This window comes from Lacerta agilis, chromosome 5 (assembly GCF_009819535.1).
Source record: "Lacerta agilis isolate rLacAgi1 chromosome 5, rLacAgi1.pri, whole genome shotgun sequence".
Lineage (NCBI taxonomy): Eukaryota > Metazoa > Chordata > Lepidosauria > Squamata > Lacertidae > Lacerta > Lacerta agilis.
The window spans coordinates 58,990,550-59,011,460 of record NC_046316.1 but is presented as its reverse complement, the minus strand read 5'-3'; the positions used below and the strand labels follow the sequence as shown (position 1 = coordinate 59,011,460).

Here is a 20,911-nt window from a genome sequence, read left to right as displayed (position 1 = left end):
AACAGCAGTACAAGTGATTTTGTACTTTAAGGAAAATATGCATTTATTTTCATTGATATTTGTGTCCAATATAAAACAATGTGTTTAAATACACTTGAATACTGTGTAAGAGCAGGACAGCTTTCCCATATGTCTTAATCACTATTAAACAAAGAGCACCTTCTTGCCATGCTGCTGTCTTGTTGGATGCGTCAAGCTAAATTACAACTTGTAGAATAAATAAACACCTCCCATTTGCCACGAAAACCACCACTTGTAGATGTTGTTTTGGAAAAATACTACTGCTTCCACCCTCCCCTAATCAATGCCCAAAGTAAAATCTCTTTCTCAAAACATTTTAAAGTAGAAAGTAGAAAGGTCTTCTAATTCAGGCACAACCCCCACAGAAAATCACTCTTGTGAGGTCAGGGCTTCATGCTGCTAAAAAAATGCCTAGATTCAGCTTCCACTGTGGATCAATCAAATTATGAGAGCTAATTTTCCTGGAAATTATGCCACTGTTAAAAAATTTCAAAGAATGCATGAATTTCAATGCATGAAATTTCACAGAGAATGATAATCCCTCTCAGTCAGAAATTGATTAAATTGTAAACAGTATAAAAGTAATTCAAATGCAAGCTTAAGCAAGATATATTAATAGTATTTCTTGCAATGTAACTTTAAATTTGGCATCCTAAAGTAGTACAGATGTAGTAAGAAATGGTTGTCAACTGCTATATAACCTGGCTTTGAAATACAAATCAAGAACCTGTTTACTGCTCAGTTGTTCCCAGCCAGTAAGAAAGTAAAGCAATAACTTTTATTCTCCTGGCATTAGACTAAGAAACCAGAGGATGTCTAGTACTACTTAGTCTAGTGCTTCCAAGATAAAGATTCCCTCCCACAGCACACTCAGGAAAATAAAAGAGTAACTGAAGTTGAATACCATCAAGTCCTGCTAATTCAAATAATATTCACACTTGATTTTGTTCTCCAGATTTCTATTAGGAATACAGTTTGGGTGACATTAGATTCAAGACAGCCTCTTTGCATTAGGTTTAAGTGCTGTCAGCTGAGGACTGAAGATTAACTTTGGAAAGACTGTTCTGCTGCAATACAAGGTATTTCCAGCATCTCTTATGCGTAGAGATAGCTGTTAAAGGAAACCAATACATTTTAGAAATGAGGATTATTTATCAAACTTTCTGGAGTTGTACCAAGTTCAAATAATGTCTCAGGAGGAACTCAGTAGTGTTTGAAGGCTTTCAAAAGTAGCAACATGAAGGCTTACATTTGCTGTACCTGGAAGCAAGACACTGATTACATTGGCCACTTCTTCTCTGATTTACCTCCATTAGATACAGTAATTCACTTGCTCTCAAAATACTCTTGTCCAGCAGCTATGGACTATGTTCTCATTTGACTTCAAGGTTGGTTGCTTTGCGGTCTTAAGGAGGAGAGAATCTGAGGCCGTCAAAAGTTACATCCAATTATGAAGTAAGACATCCTTAGAACAGCATTTCTCCATTTCCAGACAAGGGAGTCCAATGGTGTTTCAGCAGCTTTCCATGGTTCTGGGCAGTTATTAATTCATAGATCTTCTCAACCCCATTACCAGAAAGTGCACAGTAAAGCACTGAAAAGGGTTAGGAAAATATAAATATAACTGAAGAGACACAGACGCTATGCAATGCTTCCACTAGTGCAAAGAAACCACAGCACTCTGCAACCTTTCTCCTATGACTAAATCCACTTGTATTGCAGTTACTTACATGTCTTAGGTGGAAGGAGATACCCCGCCCTCAAAAGAGTAAAGAAAAAGGGAAGGGGGGAGGGAGAGAGGGTGTGTGTGTTATTAAGACACCCAGTCAACAATTTTGCAAGATTTGTTTTTTTCCTATCAACATGGAGTACTGCCATCTGTCTGTCTGATAAAAGATCAAATACTATGATTGTCAAATGTCTCAGTTCCTTCCTTTTTTTAAAGCCCAAGTGATTTCTGGACTATTTGCTTGGCTATTTTGTTAAACTGCTCTCTGTCTTCCCGCCACATTTTAGAAGCATCCACGTTGGCTCCACTCTCATCATTCGGTTCTGAAAAGGGAAATAAAAGAAAAAATGGGTTTAGCATTACATCTGAATGTACCCTAAGACTCTGACTGGTCCTCTGCCTCTTCAATTTCCTCCCCTACCGCTTCCAAGGATTGCTGGCACCCTAGACCACCTTGCAGAACTGCAAGGTACACAATGTACTGGACTCTATACATGGATCACAGACCCAACCAATATTTTAATGGGGCTACTAAGTATGTACACAACTGCACATGCACAGTGTTAAAGAAATGGAGTTGCAGAATTTGAGGCATCAACAGCCACAGAAAACTGCCAGTAGAGGGACTGAAAACAACTCCAGGATTGTAGGTTAGGTGGTGAAGCTGGCTCACTGAACAATTTAGTTTGGCAACCCATATAAAACATTTGACTGTCTGAGCTACTCCATCTTAATTTAAACTGGACCTATAAGTTTGATTTTGAATTGATATTTGGTTGTTGTTAAATTTGTAGCTGTTTTGATAGCAAATTAGTAGAATGGTGGTTTCTTAATTAAAGCAAATCTCTCACACAATTCCTTGAGATTTCTTTAAGCCAAAGTTCATGTACATAAGCACATACCATTCATGTTTGCAGGGGGTTACAGAAATAAGACAACAAATAATGACTATTTCAATGCCAGAATGGGTAGTATGTTCACCCTTGTCATCTGAACAGAATGCAGTTCATCAGCTTGCCTTGCACTTCACCATACAGGGAGAGTAACAACTTTCTCCTATTTAGGTAAACAATGTACTATCTGAACATAGGATTTTTCAACTCATCCTAAGGAACCCTTGCTGGATCAGGCCAAAGGCCCATCTAGTCCAGTACTCTGTTCTTGCATGAAGATCCTGAGCACAACAGCTGCGAATCCCAGCTACTGGCATTCAGAGGCATATTGTCTTCAACAGTGTAGGTACAACATAGTCATTGTGGCTAGTAGCCAGTAACAGCCTTATCCTCCAGTCTTCAAAAGTAGCAACATAAAGGCATACATTTGGGAAGGTGGACTGCTTTACCTGGAAGCAAGACATTGATTAAATTGGCCACTTCTCTACGTAGACACAATTTATCTTAAAGAAAAGCCAATGCCAAATCTAAGGGAACAGTAGACTACATAAAAGAGAACCATAGCTAAACAGCTTCTAAGGTGGCTGCTGAAACTCTTGGCATTTTAGCAGCCCATTAATTGGTTGCTTCCTGCCAACCTACCAGTTCGAAAGCACATCAAAGTGCAAGCAGATAAATAGGTACCTCTCTGGCGGGAAGGTAAACTGCATTTCCGTGCACTGCTCTGGTTCGCCAGAAGCAGCTTAGTCATGCTGGCCACATGACCCGGAAGCTGGACATTGGCTCCCTCGGCCAATAAAGCGAGATGAGCACCACAACCCCAGTCGTCTGCAACTGGACCTAACGGTCAGGAGTCCCTTTACCTTTACCTAATTGGTTGCTGCTTGAACAGCTTTCCTAGCTTAGCATTTGGAGATGAACTGCTGTTTCATACCTGCCAGCATGCTGACCACTGACAAGAGGATCTTCTCCACGCTCTGTACTGGGCTCCATCGTTCTGCACTGCTCTCATAGCCCATGGGATCATCCCCAGGAGCATGAAGAATAGAAATACAAACTCTCCCATCTGGATAAACTGTAGAGAAGAAAAGTATTTTGTTCTTTAGCCTCCTCTACACAACAGTCATTTCAGAAAAACAGAAAGAAAGTGGAAGAATCTAGGAGGCAACAATATACTTTTTGCAACTACAGAGCTAATGTTCTTAAAACACACATCTTTCTAGACAAAATGAAGGGGTCAGTAGATCAATTTCTGAGGGATTCTAAATTCTCTAGTGTAATATGTTTCCCCACATGCTTTCTGTCCAAACACTGTCCATCATTTATGCATTTTAGGCTACAATCCTAATCCTTTTACCTGGGAATAAATCTCATTTAACACAATAGAATTTACTTCCAGTTAGGCGTGCATAGGATTACACTGACATTAGTTCTTATTTTAAGGTGTCTTAAAATAGAAGACAAATTCCCACACCCCCAAAATACTCCCCTAACAAGTAGGTCTACAGCCTAAAAGATGCTAGATTTTTAAAAGTCAACAAACCTTTGGGGCACTTTTAACAGTCTGCCTTGCACTAGTGTTTTGTGCCATTTTACTGTTTTTCACTTTGAATGAGATGGAGAAAGACCATGCTGTAAATATAAATTGGTATTGCTCTTCTAACCCACTGAGAGAGAGATTTGGCTCTTCACTTTTATTTTCTCTCTCATGCCCCCCAGGGTTGTTCTTCCATTTGTCCAGCTACTCTCCACCCAAAATAACAGCAGAGTGAAACGGGTGGTAGAAAGCTGCCAGGCACATTTTCAAATCTCCCCTTCAGCTAATTTCTGTGCAAGTTTGAAACTTGTTAAGTGCTATATATAGGTTACTGTGTTTACTCCCTCGCTACAGCCTTAGGGTAGGGAATGGTTGTTGTTGGTCTATCCATAGCTGAGGGAAAGGGAGACAAGACTTTGATGGATCTCTATTCTGTAGAGGAGGAACATGAATAGAAGAGGCGAAGATGATATGCTTTGAAAGTCCCAATAGTCAAACTTAGGGGAAATAATACATGAAAAGAGAGTTAATCACACAGAGCTGAATTCAACATCATGCTAATACAATTGTTCTGTTAGTGCAAGCATTTCTGCTTGCCAGATGGAACCATCTCCCCTCTTGTCCCCTTCTTCTTCCTTCTTCTTTGGTGATCACTCGCAGCAGAGTAAGATTGTCTTCCATGAACACAGTCTTAAGAGTGAGTCCGTAAGTGACTGTGGAGGCCAGTTCTGGATCCACATGTCCTTCTGCAGTGGGGACATAGGTTTCTGGGCAGGAGTTGATCAAGGTGAGGGTTTGCCAAATGTACGTTCCTCTTAGCATGTTTCTTTCTTTCGTCCCGAGTTTAAAGTCTTCAAACTCCATGACACTTTTGGTAAAGGCTGTTCTCCAATTGGAGTGCTTGCAGGCCAGTGTCTCCCAATTGTCGGTGTTTATACTACATTTTTAAAGATTTGTCTTGAGAGAGTCTTTAAACATCTTTTGTTGACCACCGGCATTATGTTTTCCATTTTTTAAGAGTAGTTGCTTTGGAAGACAAAAATCAGGCATCTGAACAACATAATGTTGAAGAATCACTGCTTTGACTCTGGTGATCTTTGCTTCTTCCAGTACACTGGCATTAGTTCACCTATCCTCCCAAGTGATATGTAAAAATTTTCAGAGAGAACCTCTGATGGAATCTTTCAAGGAGTGGTGATGGCCTTTATAAGTGGTCCATGTTTCACAAGCATACAGTAAGGCTGGTAGTACAATAGTTTTGTAAACAAGCATTTTGGGTTCCCTGCAAATGTCCTGGTCCTCAAACACTCTGTGCTTCAATCCGGAGAAAACTGCACTCGCAGAGCTCAGCTAATGCTGGATTTCGGCATCAATGTCGGCCCTTGTGGAAAGATAGCTGCCGAGGTAAGAGAACCGATGGACATTTTCCAATGTTACACTGTTAACTCATGCTCTGCAGAGCTGATTTAGGGAGGTGGAGGGGGGCGGGGAGAAAGGCCTGACTGCACTAGTGGGACTCATTGCACAGATTCCCACTAGAACAACTATTTACCGTAATTGAATCTGGTCCATGCTTTTGGTGGGCATCATTGTTCTTCTCCAATTGCTACTTCATGGTACCTATCCATCTGCCTATAATGCTCTTAGAGAAGTATCCAGCTCTCCTGTTATTAAAGACATGGGATTCAGAAAGGAGTGCTCAACACTGTGAATTTTTCTTTTAAGACAATGGGAATTATGCAGAGGCCAACTAGTTACTGTTATCAGTTGGGCAAACAAAGACAAAATGTCACCAGAAATGGAACTACTGACAAGCTAAATTAATCTCATTGGTAAATCCGTATGTCAAGTATTTGTAATCTCGAGCTGCAACTCAAACCTCTCCACTCCCCTACCAACAGGACTTTATGGACACAAGGTGGATAGGGCAGAAGTTCAGATGGGGAAGCAAGATTGCTGAACCTATCATGTGATGGCAGTGAGACCAGCTTAGGTTCCAACAGATCCCAGGCTAGCTCAGCCCCTCTATCTCCTCCATTCTGTTTCAGGGCATTTTACATTATGAAATTAGGGGTAAATGGTATACAGAAGACCACATCTTGTACTTTGCTTTATTTTGTACCACAATTCAAAGTGGCTTACAAGTAAAACATAGTTAAAAGGTGTTAACCAGTGACTAAGTACATAATTGTATAATAATGAACAACAACAAAAATCAAGGGGTAGGTCCAGATAATAGGTCCTGCTGAAGATAGTTGAAGTGTTTTAAGGGTCCATTAAGTTTTTTCTAGATAGCTGGACTTGATGACATTCTTTACCCATGTAGAAAACATAAAGGCACCTATTGGTAGAACTTACTGTTGGGATGAAACATGTCACATGTGAACCTCATCTTTGGAGGACTTAAAGGATAATCAAGAGGAAAACTCAGAATAGCAGGGAAAACACCATACTCAAAGCATGTGTCTTCTGGGCCCCTGAAACAAAAGAAACATTACATCTATGCAGCATGGAAACAGCTGGCACCACTTTCAAACTAGTTCCAAAATATTAGCTACTAAAAATGAAAGTTGATGGTAATTAAGTATTTCAGCAGCACAAGGAAGACTCTAGATTAGTAGATACATGCAATTATAACATGGAAGTAGTTTCCAGACTGTATGAACTGAATGACTATAAACTATTTAGGAACGTGTTCTCCATTTCAAACAGATCAATCTTCAAGAGGATATCCAAGATGTAATCCAGTAGAGATTTGGCAAGCATCCTTGCTGCTAACTTTCAGGGATCTCTAGAATATCTTTTATGCTGACAGATCCATTCAGTTGTTTAAATTTTGCCAAAATGAGTGAGTCAGTTTTACGATTATTGCATGTTGTTTTTATGTGTATATATTGTAGTATACCACCTGGCTACTTTATATGAGTGGATGGTTTATATATATTTTCCTAAACATAAATAAGTTGATGATAAACTATAATTGATGTTATAGTCATAGTGCTTTGATGCACCTGTACATTTGGCACTGCCATAGATGACTTATTGAGTCAGGATTCATACTCAAGAACCAAGGCTAAAGAAGCAGGGGAAGCCTGTGCTGTAGGGATCACCACCACTTGCTTCTTCCACGATGGACAATGGCCAGTTAACTAACGGCTGTGTAACCGTCCTACATATTTGGAATCATTAAATGACCCCATGAGGATAACTTGCATCACTTTGTATGCTACGGCAGGAGTAGAGAATTGGATCCAGCTGGTGGGCCAGACCCTGAGTTCTCCCATTCTCAGGGCCTGCCCACATGACATTACTATGAGCCATTTTTTTTTCCCTTTGTACTATGGCAAGCCACACTAGGAAGAAAAATCTGAAGTTTACCCAAGTGGGGCTTGAAGTTACCACCAATCAGCTGATCAGCAGTACAGTAATGGCAAGCTCTATTTGGCTGGGCTTACATTTTTCTTTCTAATGCATCATCCAACTGTACATGGACAGCTGCATCTCCACCTGCCCCTCACCTAACTTCATATATAATTTGTGATTTAAAACAGCCTCAGTTTAAGTCACTCCACCTGTTGGGGTCTTTACATACATAAGCTATATATACCGTATTTTCCGGCGTATAAGACGACTGGGCGTATAAGACGACCCCCAACTTTTCCAGTTAAAATATAGAGTTTGAGATATACTCGACCACAGATTCTCCACCCAGCGTATAAGACGACCCCCGACTTTTGAGAAGATTTTCCTGGATTAAAAAGTAGTCTTATACGCCAAAATATACAGTAGTTGTACTCCTTTTACTATAAATATGAAATAGAATTAACTCTAAGTTATTATTGTGTTTTGTTTTGTTTTAAAGTTGTAACATCCAATATTGGAGGTCTGATTCCTAATACCAGGTTAAAAAGTGGGTTTTTTTTGGCAGCAGGGGGTGAATGTTAAGTTATTCTCAATGGAAATGCATCACTAAATACTACAGTTAAGCTACTACTTGGCTCAACTTTCACTGCAAAAGGAGAGAATCAGAAACCCTGTTTTCTCACCTAATAGTAAGGATACAGCTTTAACTGACACACTATTCTTACAGGTATCTGAAGAAGTGTGCATGCACACGAAAGCTCATACCAAGAACAAACTCAGTTGGTCTCTAAGGTGCTACTGGAAAGAATTTCCTATTTTGTTTCGACTATTCTTACACTTATGCTTTTGCAACCAAGTGATCAGGCCCAGATTGGGCTCAATGCTGTCACATGACACTAGAGCAGCAAGCTGTTTCCAATGGATCACGGGCTGCCTCACCCCTTCTCCCTCCCTAGAAAAGACCCATCTGGGGGCTTCCTGCTGATCTCTGCAAGAGGCCACCAGAGACACCTCTGTCCAATCCACACAGCCTAACACTCTGCTTGCCATTCTACAATTGGTGATTTGTCATAGCTAATTAACAGCATGCGAGCTTCCATGCTGGATGGTAACCACTTCTACAGAAGCTGCTTCAGTATGGGCCACTATAGGTACTAAACTGGTCCTGTCTCTCCCAACACCTTGCTTGGAAACCACAGGTGACAAGAAATTCCATGCAAGCAAGTGAGTGGGCTGGCAAAGGAGGGACAGGTCTCTTTAGCTGTCCTCAGCCTGTCTGTTAATTTTCTGAGCTTGTCATAGAAGACAAGAAGCTTGTCCCTCAGCTCCATATGTCAACTGCCAGCCTAATTTGTGGAAAGCACATTTACCCTACTTTTTGTGTCTCAAAATATTAGACAAGTAACTTTGGTGAGCTTATTTACAAGGCCATACTACACAGTGAAACCCAATGTGTACTGAAAAATTCATGCTGTTTCCTTAGAAGCGTTGATTATGAAGAGTTAACTTGTTCACATCCTCTCTAACCTGAAAGAAGCTGAAAGGGAGAGAAATCAAAGCTTGCACATTAAATTACCAGGAAGGTCACAACACTGCTTAATTACCAGGGTGTGTTTATTCAATTATACTCAATCTGTCTCCAAGGCATGTTCCAGATTTTAGTGCCTGCACGTCAAGAGATATAGCCTACAGGTGCTTGATCTTGCTACTTTGAAGACACTGTTATAATGCATGGACAAAAGTGTCAGAAGCTGCCATTTGCAAGGCATTGTATAACCAATGCTTATTATTTCTCTAATGGTCTGATGGAAAGATGTGCATGTTAGATTTTAACACAACAACTCAAGTAATAAAAGCAACTTCAGGATATGCAATTAGGATGTGCATGCTGGCCAGACTTCAGACTTTGAAGATAAGTATATCCATGGTGCACACCCAGATTATAAATGGGGTTACATACACACCAAGCACTGACCATAATTTTTGGCAAGCTAAATCATTCAATGTGGAAACTTCCACCTGTATGCCCATAGCTTTTCTAGACAGTAATGAACATGTGTTTTTGAGCACTGCTGAACAACAACAACAACAACAAACATAGGGCTGAATTTCAGAATTAGAGTCCTCATAAGTAGTAAGTATTAGAAGTAGGAGTTTCAACCTTTGCTACCTCTCTATGATATTTTATTTCCCTCCTACAAATGCACAACCCGTGTCTCTCATTTTTTCTCAGTATCACTTCTAGCATATTTCTTCCTGGGCCTAAACAGCTTCTCCTCCTCTAGAAAACAAAAATATTCCCCCTCCTTTTTTTCTTCAACAATCACCTTGGCAAAAAAAAAAATCTTGGAACCAAGTAGCCAAGTAGAACTTCACTATTACTTGTTTCTCCTTACATAAAACAGAACAGGTTCTTCTTTCCAATCTGTTCACCTAATATAGCTTAATTGCATTGAGCAGAACCCCTTGGAGGGCCTTATTTCACCCTTTAATTTCTGTGCATTTGCTTGAGGAAGGATTTGATGCTAGTTCCCGCATTCAGATCAAACACTCAAGCAACAAGACTATACTAACTATCATTCTACCCACTTGTGATTTCTGGACTGGGATAGCCTAGCAACACTAGTATATGCTCTGAACACTCCTGAACAAAGTTTATAGGCAATTTTGACAAGTGCTATGTTTAGATGTTTTGTTTTAGAGGAACCTTTATCTGCTTACAAGAACAGTGTTTTTTGATCCTCAATCACCTGAAGTTTCCTCTATGCTTCCCTTGGTCTGGTTAGGATGCAATCCCATATTTTACCTGGGAGAAAACCACTGATCTCGGTGGAACTTACTTCTGAACAGATATATATAGGTTCCTCTGTTTATAATGAGATATACGTTGCTCACTCTGGGTTGTATCCAAGTCATGCTAACAAAGGTCCACTGATTTAAATGGGCCTATTCAGTGTATGACTTTGTTGGATACAACCCTTAAGCCCTAGCAGAAAGCATTTCTGCTGTATTGTGAACATCCAAAGAGACAACAGCATGGATGTAGTGGGTGTTAGAAATTGCAAATGTAAGCCTTATGTATATGAATGGGGCAGTAACCTCTGCTATTATAGGGAAACTAGAAGTGTCAGGTACCTTAACCTCTTGAAGAAACCATAATCTATGTTAAGAATGAAAAGTGATGAATGCTCTATTCACTGAAGTAGAAGATACTTGGCATGCATTCCAAGTTATTACAAAAGAAGTCTAAATCACAACAATAATAAATTATTTTATATAAAAAGTAACAGCTTTATAACTTTGTTTTTATACTTTTGATTTAGCTCCAATCTATTTTTTTTTATCATTCTTCATTGCTTTTATTTTGCTTGTAATATACCTTGAGTATTTGTTAAAAAGTTAGGGTATAATACTGGCATTAAATAAGGCTGTGCCAGTTATTTCATATTCCTATGCGCGTGTAGCAGAAAAAATTATTTCAGCCTCCCAGGTGCTGGGAGCAAGTTCTAAGTTAGAAATTTTCCAGTAGGCTTACTCTGACTCCATATTAGATAGCACAGAACTATCAAAGCAACATTCTGAACCAACATTCCCCATGTGAAAATTGCCTCTGTCACCATAGTAGGGAGAAATGATATCGCTTCCACCATAAAATCAAAATACATGCTTAATGTCTCCTATTATGGCATTATAGGATGCAATTAAAAATCATTTGCATATTTAGACTGGAACCAAATGGATATTTTTTTGGTCCTAGAAAAACAAACTATTTGCCTGGGCTGTTGATCTTTCTGGATCAAAGTTGATCATTGCCTTTTATTTGTAAGGCAACTATCATTTCCCAATCTAAGCTATTTCTTTGATATTAAACAAGAAAAGCCACTCACTTCTGGAAGAAGAGAAATAGCATGCCTCCTTTCTTTGCTTAGCATTATGGGAACTAGCAGGAACATACCAATACTTTAAACCTGCATTACAAATGTTGTTTAGTCGTATCCGACTCTTCGTGACCCCACGGACCAGAGCACTACATTACAAATAAGCATTATAAATAGCATTACAAATAAGTAGTAGTAATCAAAACAAAAACCTTGGATCAGCCATTAGAAACACAACTTTCAGACGCCTAGATCTACAGCACATCATAAATTCACTGCTTAATGATAAACCTGCACAGAAAAGTTATTCCTAATCTAAACACTGTTCCCACTAGGCTTCCTTGCTACATTTTAAATCTGATAATAAATAAGTCTAGATAGTTTTGCTGCTACAATTTCTAAGGGGTTAAATGTTAATACTTCCTCCACCCTACCCCCATAGACTTTAAAATAGTGACTCTGAGCAAGTAGTCACTTGTTACAGATGGTATATCACTCTTCCAGCTCTCAGTATATAATGATTGCTGATAATTAGGTGCAATACAGTAATATAAACTATAGCGCAGCAAAGTACAAACAAAAAGATCAAGGGGCTGAAGCAACTTCCCTATGAGGAAAGGTTACAACATATGGGGCTTTTTAGTTTATAAAAAGGTGAATGGGGGGACGACCTGATGGAACTGTATAAAATGATGCCTGGGTGGTGAGAGATTTTTTCTTCCTCCCCCATAATTCTAGAAGCCACAGTCATTCAACAAAGCTGAATGTTGGAAAATTCAAGAGTGACAAAAGAAAGTACAGTGGTACTTCAGAAGTCGAACGGAATCCGTTCTGGAAGTCCGATTGACTTCTAAAACGTTTGGAAACCAAGGCGCGGCTTCTGATTGGCTGCAGGAAGTTCCTGCAGCCAATCGGAAGCCGCGTTGGACGTTCGGGTTCCAAAGAATGTTCGCAAACACTCACTTCTGAGTTTGCGGCGTTCCGGAGCCAAAACGTTTTGTCTCGCAAGGCATTCGGGATCCAAGGTACAACTGTAGTTCTTCACACAACACACAGTTAAACTACAGAATTTGCAACAAGATGTAGTGATGACCACCAATATGATTGGCTTTAAAGAGTGGATAGACAAATTCAATATGCTTCTAAATACCCATTGCTGGGAGTCCTGAAGAGTCTCCTGTATTGCTTATGGTTTTCCCATAGGCATCTGGTTAACAGAGTGCTGGACTTGAGGGGCCCTAGCAGGGCTCTTATTTCTTAAAACACCATTCACATGTAGCTCAAGATATAAGAATAACTTGGAAGTTTTCAAAAGTTAGTGGTGTCTTGAGTTTCAGTGACACATGACATAAAAATATTATGATAAACAGCCATAAATTTACATGTATCTTAGAACATAAGCAAAAACATTATAACTGTAACATACAATTACAGAAAATAAAAGGGTAGAAAACCTTCACATAAACATATGGAACAAAAGAACAAACACTTATGGGAGGTCAGTTAATGCTATAATAATTGTTTTTAAGCACATTTGGTCCCCCGCCCCAATTTTTATGAAAGCAGCTGCAATCCCTGCTCCCAAAATCTTACAATGCACAAAGGGGAATTCCACAATGAAGTAAACATTTAAACTAAACTGAAATATAATTACATTTCTAGACAGCTTTTTGAAATATTGGCTTAAATTTGTACTTGTTATTTTTAAGAGCAGCCTTTAGGCTAGCCAAGTTCTCACAATGAATACTTTTGTATCATTTTAGTGGGGTAAACTGTTGTGATAATGAGCACTAACAGTTTTCATATGCCATCCGTTTTGAAGTTAATAAAGCTAAGTGAGAATAGTCTGATAAGAGAGAGAAAATACATTAATCTCACATATCAAGTTAATTGATTTACGCAACACAGCACTCACACGGTATGAAGCTGGAAGTCTTTATGTATTCCCATTATCTAACACTGCCTATTTGCACTTTTGATGTGACAAGATCAAAGGTGAGCATTTATTTGCTTTAGAAATTGTGCACAAGATCACAGCACTTGTTTTCAGGCCCTAAAAACAAGCATGGTTTTACCAAAGTGGACATACTACTGGCCATGAGATGGACACAGCAAAACTAAATAAGATTTTTTTGCTAAAATCATTGGGTCTTGTTCCACGTAAGTATATTAGGATCAGATGCCAACCAGTGTTTCTTTTCAGCCTTAGCCACACTGAAAATATTCAATTTATGATGTTTCAACAATACTAGTTTTCATCATAAAATACAGGGCTTGGTATTTCTGGTATGTTTGAACAGCAGCCATTCTCATCACCCTTCTAATCTCACTTCTGAAACCTCAGACTCTACACTTTGATATTCACATCTACATAGAATTAAATTTTTCAGAAGTCATGAAAGTATTACAGCTCTGCAGTTCTTCCAAATTCAGCCTTTAATACAGAAGACCAAAGTAAATAAACAGAGGTGCCTCATTATTATTAGCTTAATCTTTATTGGTGCCACTCATAAATTAGGCACTCTCATTATCAACACAGCCCTTGATTACACTTCTACTACAGTGGGAAGGGAAGATGCTGATACACAAATTCCTTAAAAGTACTCTTTCCATGTGTACATGTGTGTTACAAAGCAGAAAATAACATTTGGCATTTAAGAACTACAAAAAATCACCCTGCTGTATATTGGCCACACTTCCTTCCAAAGCACTGATTTATTATAGTCCAAAGTTTATTTTCTTGCAATTTGACAAGTAGCCTGATGCACAAAATTAAGCTTGTGTTTCTCTATTCTATCAACTATGGCCACACAATCAAAACTTGCAGCGAACTTGTAACAGCTGGTTACACACTTTGTCATTAGAAAAAGCCTCCCAGATCAATCGTATACAGACTATTTTAATTTCTCCCAGTGTGTCTTATTGCATACTGTACTGCTACAATTTTCCAGAACTATGATCCTATCTGCAATTTTACGCAGCACATTGCCAAATAACACAGAAAGAATGAACTTCAGAAGAGGAAAACTGGACTTCAGAGAAATTCCACATCTTGAGACTTGTGTCATATTGCTTGTGTTTCCATTGTCTGTACTCTTCATTTCGGAAACATTTTTAGATATTCCCTGACACTGGCAAGTTGAGCCATCTGCAGAGTTCACAAGACAAACCCCAAAAGTTGAGGCTATGGCAAAGAAATCCCAAGTATTTCCAACAGCCAAGGTCCCCTTTGAGTGAAAATGGGATGCACAAACCCTCGTTAAGATAAATGTGGAAAATAACTCCCCTAAGGTTGGCTAGACCTCAACAATTTCACCGCCTGTTTCATCTCAATTTAAAAAAAAAAGCCTGGTAGGTGAGAGCACAATGCTGAAAAGTCTCTCTTGTTCCTACATGGCTATGAATAAACTAGGTGAAATTCAAGACACTAACACTATTTCTCTTCTTCATTATCCGAGTCTCTCCCAGAAGGTGTGATGGCATGCAAAACTCTTAAGTTCTTTCTGTACTAAAGGCCACATATGAATTCAACGAAAAGGAGAAGCCTGCTTGGTAGGCAAACACTGCTTTTTGTTTCATTTAAGACAAGAAAACTAGATTATTATTGAACTCGACAACTTGCCCTCTTTGCAAGTTGCCAAAGCTTTTATCTTTTCAGAGCGTATTAAGAGGACTTGTGTTGGCAGGTGGATAAATGCAACCTGAACTGTTTCAGGGGAATACCTAAACTTGATACTCCATTTATTTAAAAATGCACATAGGATTACTTTTTGTTCTCTGAGGTCCACCAGCAAAATGTATGTGGATATAATTTTAAAAGAATAATAGCTTATAAACTTACATTATCAAAGCTTCCCATTCAAAGAAATTTTCTTCATTCATAGGCCCTATTTAAAAACAAAAGGTATTATTATATTTAAATTTTTCTAATTTCAAGGTATACAGATATAAAATAAATAGGATTCCTTACCAGCTACTATGCCTTCTGGTGGATTCAAGGTCAACTCTAAAATTAAGAATAAATATTTTAAAGTATTTTTCCTCAGTTCATTAATTAATACCACAAACACAAGGCATTTAATATTCTTCCAAGACAATCTATATGGCCACAATAATTTCTGACAGCAATAACAGATACACAGGGAAATGATTTAGAACAAGAGTAAACTTTATATCCTACTATTTTGTTTGTTTGCTTGCTTGCTTGTTAGGGTAAGCATACTCACAAGGGAATAAGCCCCGTCGTAAACAGCTGGACTTACTTCCAAGTAAACACTCATTATCAGTATTCTTGGAAACCCAGTTCTCTCTTTAAAATGTTCACCCTCCACTGTTGGAAGCAGTATGCTTCTGAATATCAGTTGCTGGAAACCACTGTTGCTGTCAGGCTCGGGTCCTGCTTGCATGCTTCCTAGGGGCATCTGGTTGACCACTCTGAGAACAGGATACAGGATCGCGATGGCTGCCAGTTAGTTTGTGGGCCCAATTCAAAGTGCTGGTTGTGACCTATAAATTGCTCAGGACTGCAATACCTCAAGAACAACCTCTCTCCATACCTAGACCCTGTGATCATCATAAGAGGCCCTTCTTCACATGCCTCCTCCACAAGGGTGGCAACACAAGAATGGGCCTTTTCTGCAGTGGCTCCCCAAGGAGGTTTGGCTGGCGCCTTCATTACACCTTTAGGCACCAGGCAAAAATGTTGCTCTTTAAATAGGCCATTGACTGATTAACATCTTATACCCCTTTTTAATGTGTTTGGGGGGGTTATTAGTTTGGGGGGTGTTTTTATTAGTTGTTTTGTTTTTATCTTGCATTTTTATGTTGTGAACTGCCCTGAGATCCACGGATGAAGGGCAGAATACAAATTTTAAAACTAAAAAATAAATAGATGGGCCACTGGTCTGATCCAGCAGGCTTTTCTTATATTCTTAAACCTAGTTCTCACTGCCACAGAGATAACTTGTTTTATATATAAAACAAGCTTGGATTCTATCATTTATATTGAGGCATGCAAAAGTATGTATCCCTTCCATTCGGGATCCCCTCCAGTTGGGATTCAGGCCTCATCATGGGACTGAAACTGCCTTGGTCGCGCTGGTCGATGATCTCCGGCGGGCTAGGGACAAAGGTGAGAGCTGTTTCCTAGTTCTGCTGGATCTCTCAGCGGCCTTTGACACCATTGACCATAACATCCTTCTGGACCGTCTAGAGGGGCTGGGAGCTGGGGGCACTGTTATACAGTGGTTCCGCTCCTTCCTCCTGGGCCGTGTCCAGAAAGTGGTGGTGGGGGATGAGTGTTCAGACCCCTGGGCTCTCACTTGTGGGGTGCCTCAGGGTTCCATCCTCTCCCCAATGCATTTCAACATCTACATGCAGCCGCTGGGAGAGATCATCAGGGGGTTTGGGCTAGGTGTTCATCAGTATGCGGGTGATACCCAGCTCTACCTCTCTTTCAAATCAGAACCAGTGAAGGCGGTGAAGGTCCTGTGTGAGTGTCTAGAGGTGGTTGGAGGATGGATAGCGGCTAACAGATTGAGGTTGAATCCTGACGAGAGAAGCACTGTTTTTTTGGGAGACAGGGGGCGGGCAAGTGTGGTCCTGAATGGGGTAACTGTGCCCCTGAAGGACCAGGTGTGCAGCCTGGGAGTCATTTTGGACTCACAGCTGTCCATGGAGGCACAGGTCAATTCTGTGTCCAGGGCAGCTGTTTATCAGCTCAATTTGGTATGCAGGCTGAGACCCTACCTGCCAGCAGATTGTCTCACCAGAGTGGTGCATGCTCTAGTTATCTCTCACTTGGTCTCTATGTGGGGCTACCTTTGAAGGTGAACTGGAAACTACAACTAATCCAGAATGCAGCAGCTAGACTGGTGACTTGGGAGCAGCCGCCGAGACCACATAACTCCAGTCTTGAAAGACCTACATTGGCTCCCAGCACGTTTCCGAGCACAACTCAAAAGTGTTGGTGCTGACCTTTAAAGCCCTAAACAGCCTCGGTTCAGTATACCTGAAGGAGCGTCTCCACCCCCATTGTTCTGCCCGGAGGTCCAGTGCCGAGGGCCTTCTGGCGGTTCCCTCATTGCAAGAAGCCAAGTTACAGGGAACCAGGTAGAGGGCCTTCTCGGTATTGGCACCCACCCTGTGGAATGCCCTCCCACCAGATGTCAAACTACGTACCAGACTTTTAGAAGATATCTGAAGGCAGCCCTGTTGGAAGCCGCCCAGATGGGTGGGGTATAAACCCAGCCAGATGGGTGGGGTATAAATAAATTATTATTATTATTATTATTATTATTATTATTATTATTATTATTGTTATTATTATTGTTATTTTATTTTATTTATGAATACAGTCAGCAAGCAATAAGCATGAGATTTTACAGCTATTCATGTTTTTATTTATTTTAGCAGATGGAATCTATTAGGCTTCCTGGTTCCTAAACTGGAAGGAATTCCACATCATGTTCTATGAGTGCAAGCATTTCTGCTTGCCTGGTGGAACAATTTCCTCTCTCCTCCCCGATGCTCTGCTCTTGGAGTTCTACTGACCACACCTACAAGCAAATTTGGGGGCTGTGTGCAGGGCACCTTGTTGCTGACAGTGGCAAAAGCCCTGTTATGCTAGCAGAAGTCCCTGCATGGGCTTCTGCTAGCAGAGCCAGTTAGCTGAATCTGACCCACAGTGTTCATTAACAAGTGCCGACTCCAGCATTCCCAAACCTAGGACCCTGCAGGGGTGTTTTGGACTGCAACTCACATTAGCCACAGGCTGAGGAAGGCTGGCATATTCTTACCACTTTTCTAGTTGTTTACAACAATAAGATCTAGAATGTGAGATGATGGCAGGAGAAGGGGACAGGAGAAGTGAACAGGAGTGAAAAGAGGAGTTATTGCTCTCTCTAGTGGAGAAGATGCAAATACCAGCATCAAATGATTGTTTAATAAAGAGTGGTTCTCAAACTCCCCCCACCATGGACTACTTGAAGATTGCTGAGGGTCTTGGCAGACGACTTAATTATTTTTTCTGCCTACGGAAGCAATTATCATGTGCTGTGCTAGATGTTGTATGATTTTTTAATTGTATTTTTGTTGTTCCCTTTATTTCTTATCTATTTTATTATATTTACTCCATAGAATTCAAATTGTAATGCAATAAAATACAATGTAAGACATAACAGAATCTATTAAAATACAATTAAAAATCATAGGATATGAATATTTAATGTTTTTCCAGGAAAAATGAATTTCATATGCAAATTACCCTAACTTGCATTGGAGAGTGGTGTTGTTTAGCACATTTATTTTACCTGTATTTAGTAAACAAAGCTAAAAAAAGGATTGAAACAGTCAAACTTGCTTAATACTGTACTGCTTTTGCAATTGGCCTCTATTCATAGTAAGTTACTATTAAACTTATGAAACAGAAAATTTTCTGTGGAAAATGAAGCACTGGAGAAATTTTCATCCCACATAAGTGAGCCATGTATTTGTTAATTTTTGTGTTTATATGTAGCTTTACATTTATATCTAATGATATAAATTTGACAAGACTGCTATATTAACAGGATTTTTTTCTAAGTCCAGAGCTTTCCCATAGGCTTTGCTGCAAGAAACACAAGAAACTGCCTTATACAGAGCCAGATCATTGATCTATTTAGCTCAATACTATTGAGCTCAATACTCAATGAGCAGCATCTCTCCAGAACTTAGAACTGGAGCCTCTTTTAGTCCTACCTGGAGATGCCATGCACCTGGGGCAAATCATGTTAATGGTTTCTCATGATTAGCTAATATGACACTAGGTTTGTCTACTGTAGACTTCCTGAGCAGTCTATATTAAAAACATTACCTTTTTGGCATCATCATTCTAAGTTCTCTTACATACTGGTAACTGAATGACCAAACAAAAACGCCTTCCACACAGCAAAAACTAACTCTCCTTTTCTGTTCAAGTTCTTAAACAGAACAGCACAACAGAACCCTCTGTTTAGTGCTGTCTAATTCAGACACAAAAGAAAAGCAAGCGCTAAAGTCTCGGCTACATTTGTTAACACTTCAGACGGTAGTGATTATAACAATATGCCATTATGCAAAATGTTGTTTTGTTTCTCAAATATAAACCACCGAAGGGACTTGGGAAATTTATATTTCTATACCGCCTAAAGAAAACACCCCACACCTTTGCACATGAAAAAAAAAACCATGTCAAGGAGAATACTATAGAGTAAACCAAAGGATGAGGAACCCGTAGCCCTTCGGACAATGTTGGACTACAATTCCCATTGACTATATTGGGAGGGCGTGATGGGCACTGGAGTCCCAATTACTTCTGGAGGGTCGCAGGCTCCCTACCCCTGAAGAGAAACTCTTCTCTCTCGAGGCACCAGATTTCCACATACAGGGGACTGGTGTGGGAGCTTAGGGGCAGTTCAGTCCCCAAAAGCCAAAGCCAAATTCACGGCCTCCGCTGGTGCGATCCAGAAAAAGGTGTTTCCCTTGCGCCTGCTGAATGTCTGCCCTGGCCCAGGGTGCCAGAGACTGGCATGACGATGGGTTTCCCACGGAGGAGCCCGACGAGGAGTGAGGGGAGCAAGGGACTCGGAAGCATCGCTCCGAAGCCGGCCGAGACTGCCACCCCCCAGCCCCACCGCCACCCCCAGCAACGGAGCCCGGAGAAACGGCCGGTGCCGCCGGAAGGGACGCCGCCTCGTAGCCGAGTTCGCTCCCGCCTCTCCCACAGAGACCCCGAGGGCGCCTGCCCTCGCCTCCCCACTCACGTTTATACTCCGCCATCAGCCGCTTCAGTGCCGTGCCCGCCATAGCTCAGGCAGTGACGAGGGTAGTCGGATCCGGCGCCAGCTGTTGCGCCTCTGGTCACCGGAACCATCCGAAGAGCCACTTCCGGTTGCCCTTTACCATAGAGAGGCCGCTCCCGGAGGAGGCTCTTCGTTCTCTCCCTAGAGGTAGAAATAGGTAGAGGGAACTTCAACTTAAATGTTTTCGATCGACCTTTCTGGCTTTATTTCATACCTCGCTTCGGGGGGAGGGAGGGGGGCCGGAATAATGATAGTCGTTAAGAAAGCCTGCAGTTCTCCTTAGGCGACGTTGGGAAGCGGAGCTCAGAACCCAAATCAGTACAGTATAGATTTTCTAGCTCGGTTGCCACTCGTAGGGAAATGTTGCGTCTTTTCAGGGTTTTTGGCCAAAGTGCAATCCATCTGTATGCAAGCCAACGGACTAAACGTAGCACGAGGGCTTCTGTGTGCAAGTGGGCGCTGGATCTGGTATTGGAATGGAAAGAATCATTTGTGTAGCCTGAGAGGTCGTGTTTTGCATAAGGTGATTTTCAATGGAAAGCCAACTCAGTCTCATTCTCTCCTCGGACAGCGAGTTACGTTGAAGGGCTGTTAGAAGCCGCAATACTCCCATCTAAAACGTGGGCGATAGCAGCCCTGGGCTGCATTGCTACGAGTGATCGCCTAAGATC

General features: G+C 40.7%; 1 protein-coding gene across 2 annotated transcripts; it reads right to left on the bottom strand.

Annotated features, from left to right (window-relative positions):
• Positions 1–847: 847 nt before the first annotated feature.
• UBE2G2 (ubiquitin conjugating enzyme E2 G2) lies at positions 848–20,342 on the bottom strand. 2 transcript variants are annotated; one of them, XM_033150096.1, is made up of 6 exons: positions 20,202–20,342; positions 15,392–15,427; positions 15,263–15,308; positions 6,539–6,657; positions 3,578–3,718; positions 848–2,073 (listed from the first exon to the last, which is right to left on the bottom strand). In XM_033150096.1, exons 1-6 carry the CDS (start codon positions 20,242–20,244, stop codon positions 1,961–1,963), a joined length of 498 nt encoding a protein of 165 aa, XP_033005987.1. In that variant the 5' UTR covers positions 20,245–20,342; the 3' UTR covers positions 848–1,960. The 2 variants fall into 2 exon arrangements, with proteins under 2 accessions (XP_033005987.1, XP_033005988.1); XM_033150097.1 differs by lacking the exons at positions 15,263–15,308; positions 15,392–15,427 and having other exon boundaries at positions 20,202–20,269.
• Positions 20,343–20,911: the final 569 nt, after the last annotated feature.

What these genes read in the sequence shown, in the direction of transcription:
- UBE2G2 (XM_033150096.1), bottom strand. Translation starts at nt 20,244, where the DNA reads ATGGCGGGCACGGCACTGAAGCGGCTGATGGCGGAGTATAAAC. An exon ending in GCTGATGGCGGAGTATAAAC is followed by an intron (nt 15,428 to 20,201) that starts GTGAGTGGGGAG and finishes TCTTAATTTTAG; the next exon opens with AGTTGACCTTGAATCCACCA. An exon ending in ACCAGAAGGCATAGTAGCTG is followed by an intron (nt 15,309 to 15,391) that starts GTAAGGAATCCT and finishes GTTTTTAAATAG; the next exon opens with GGCCTATGAATGAAGAAAAT.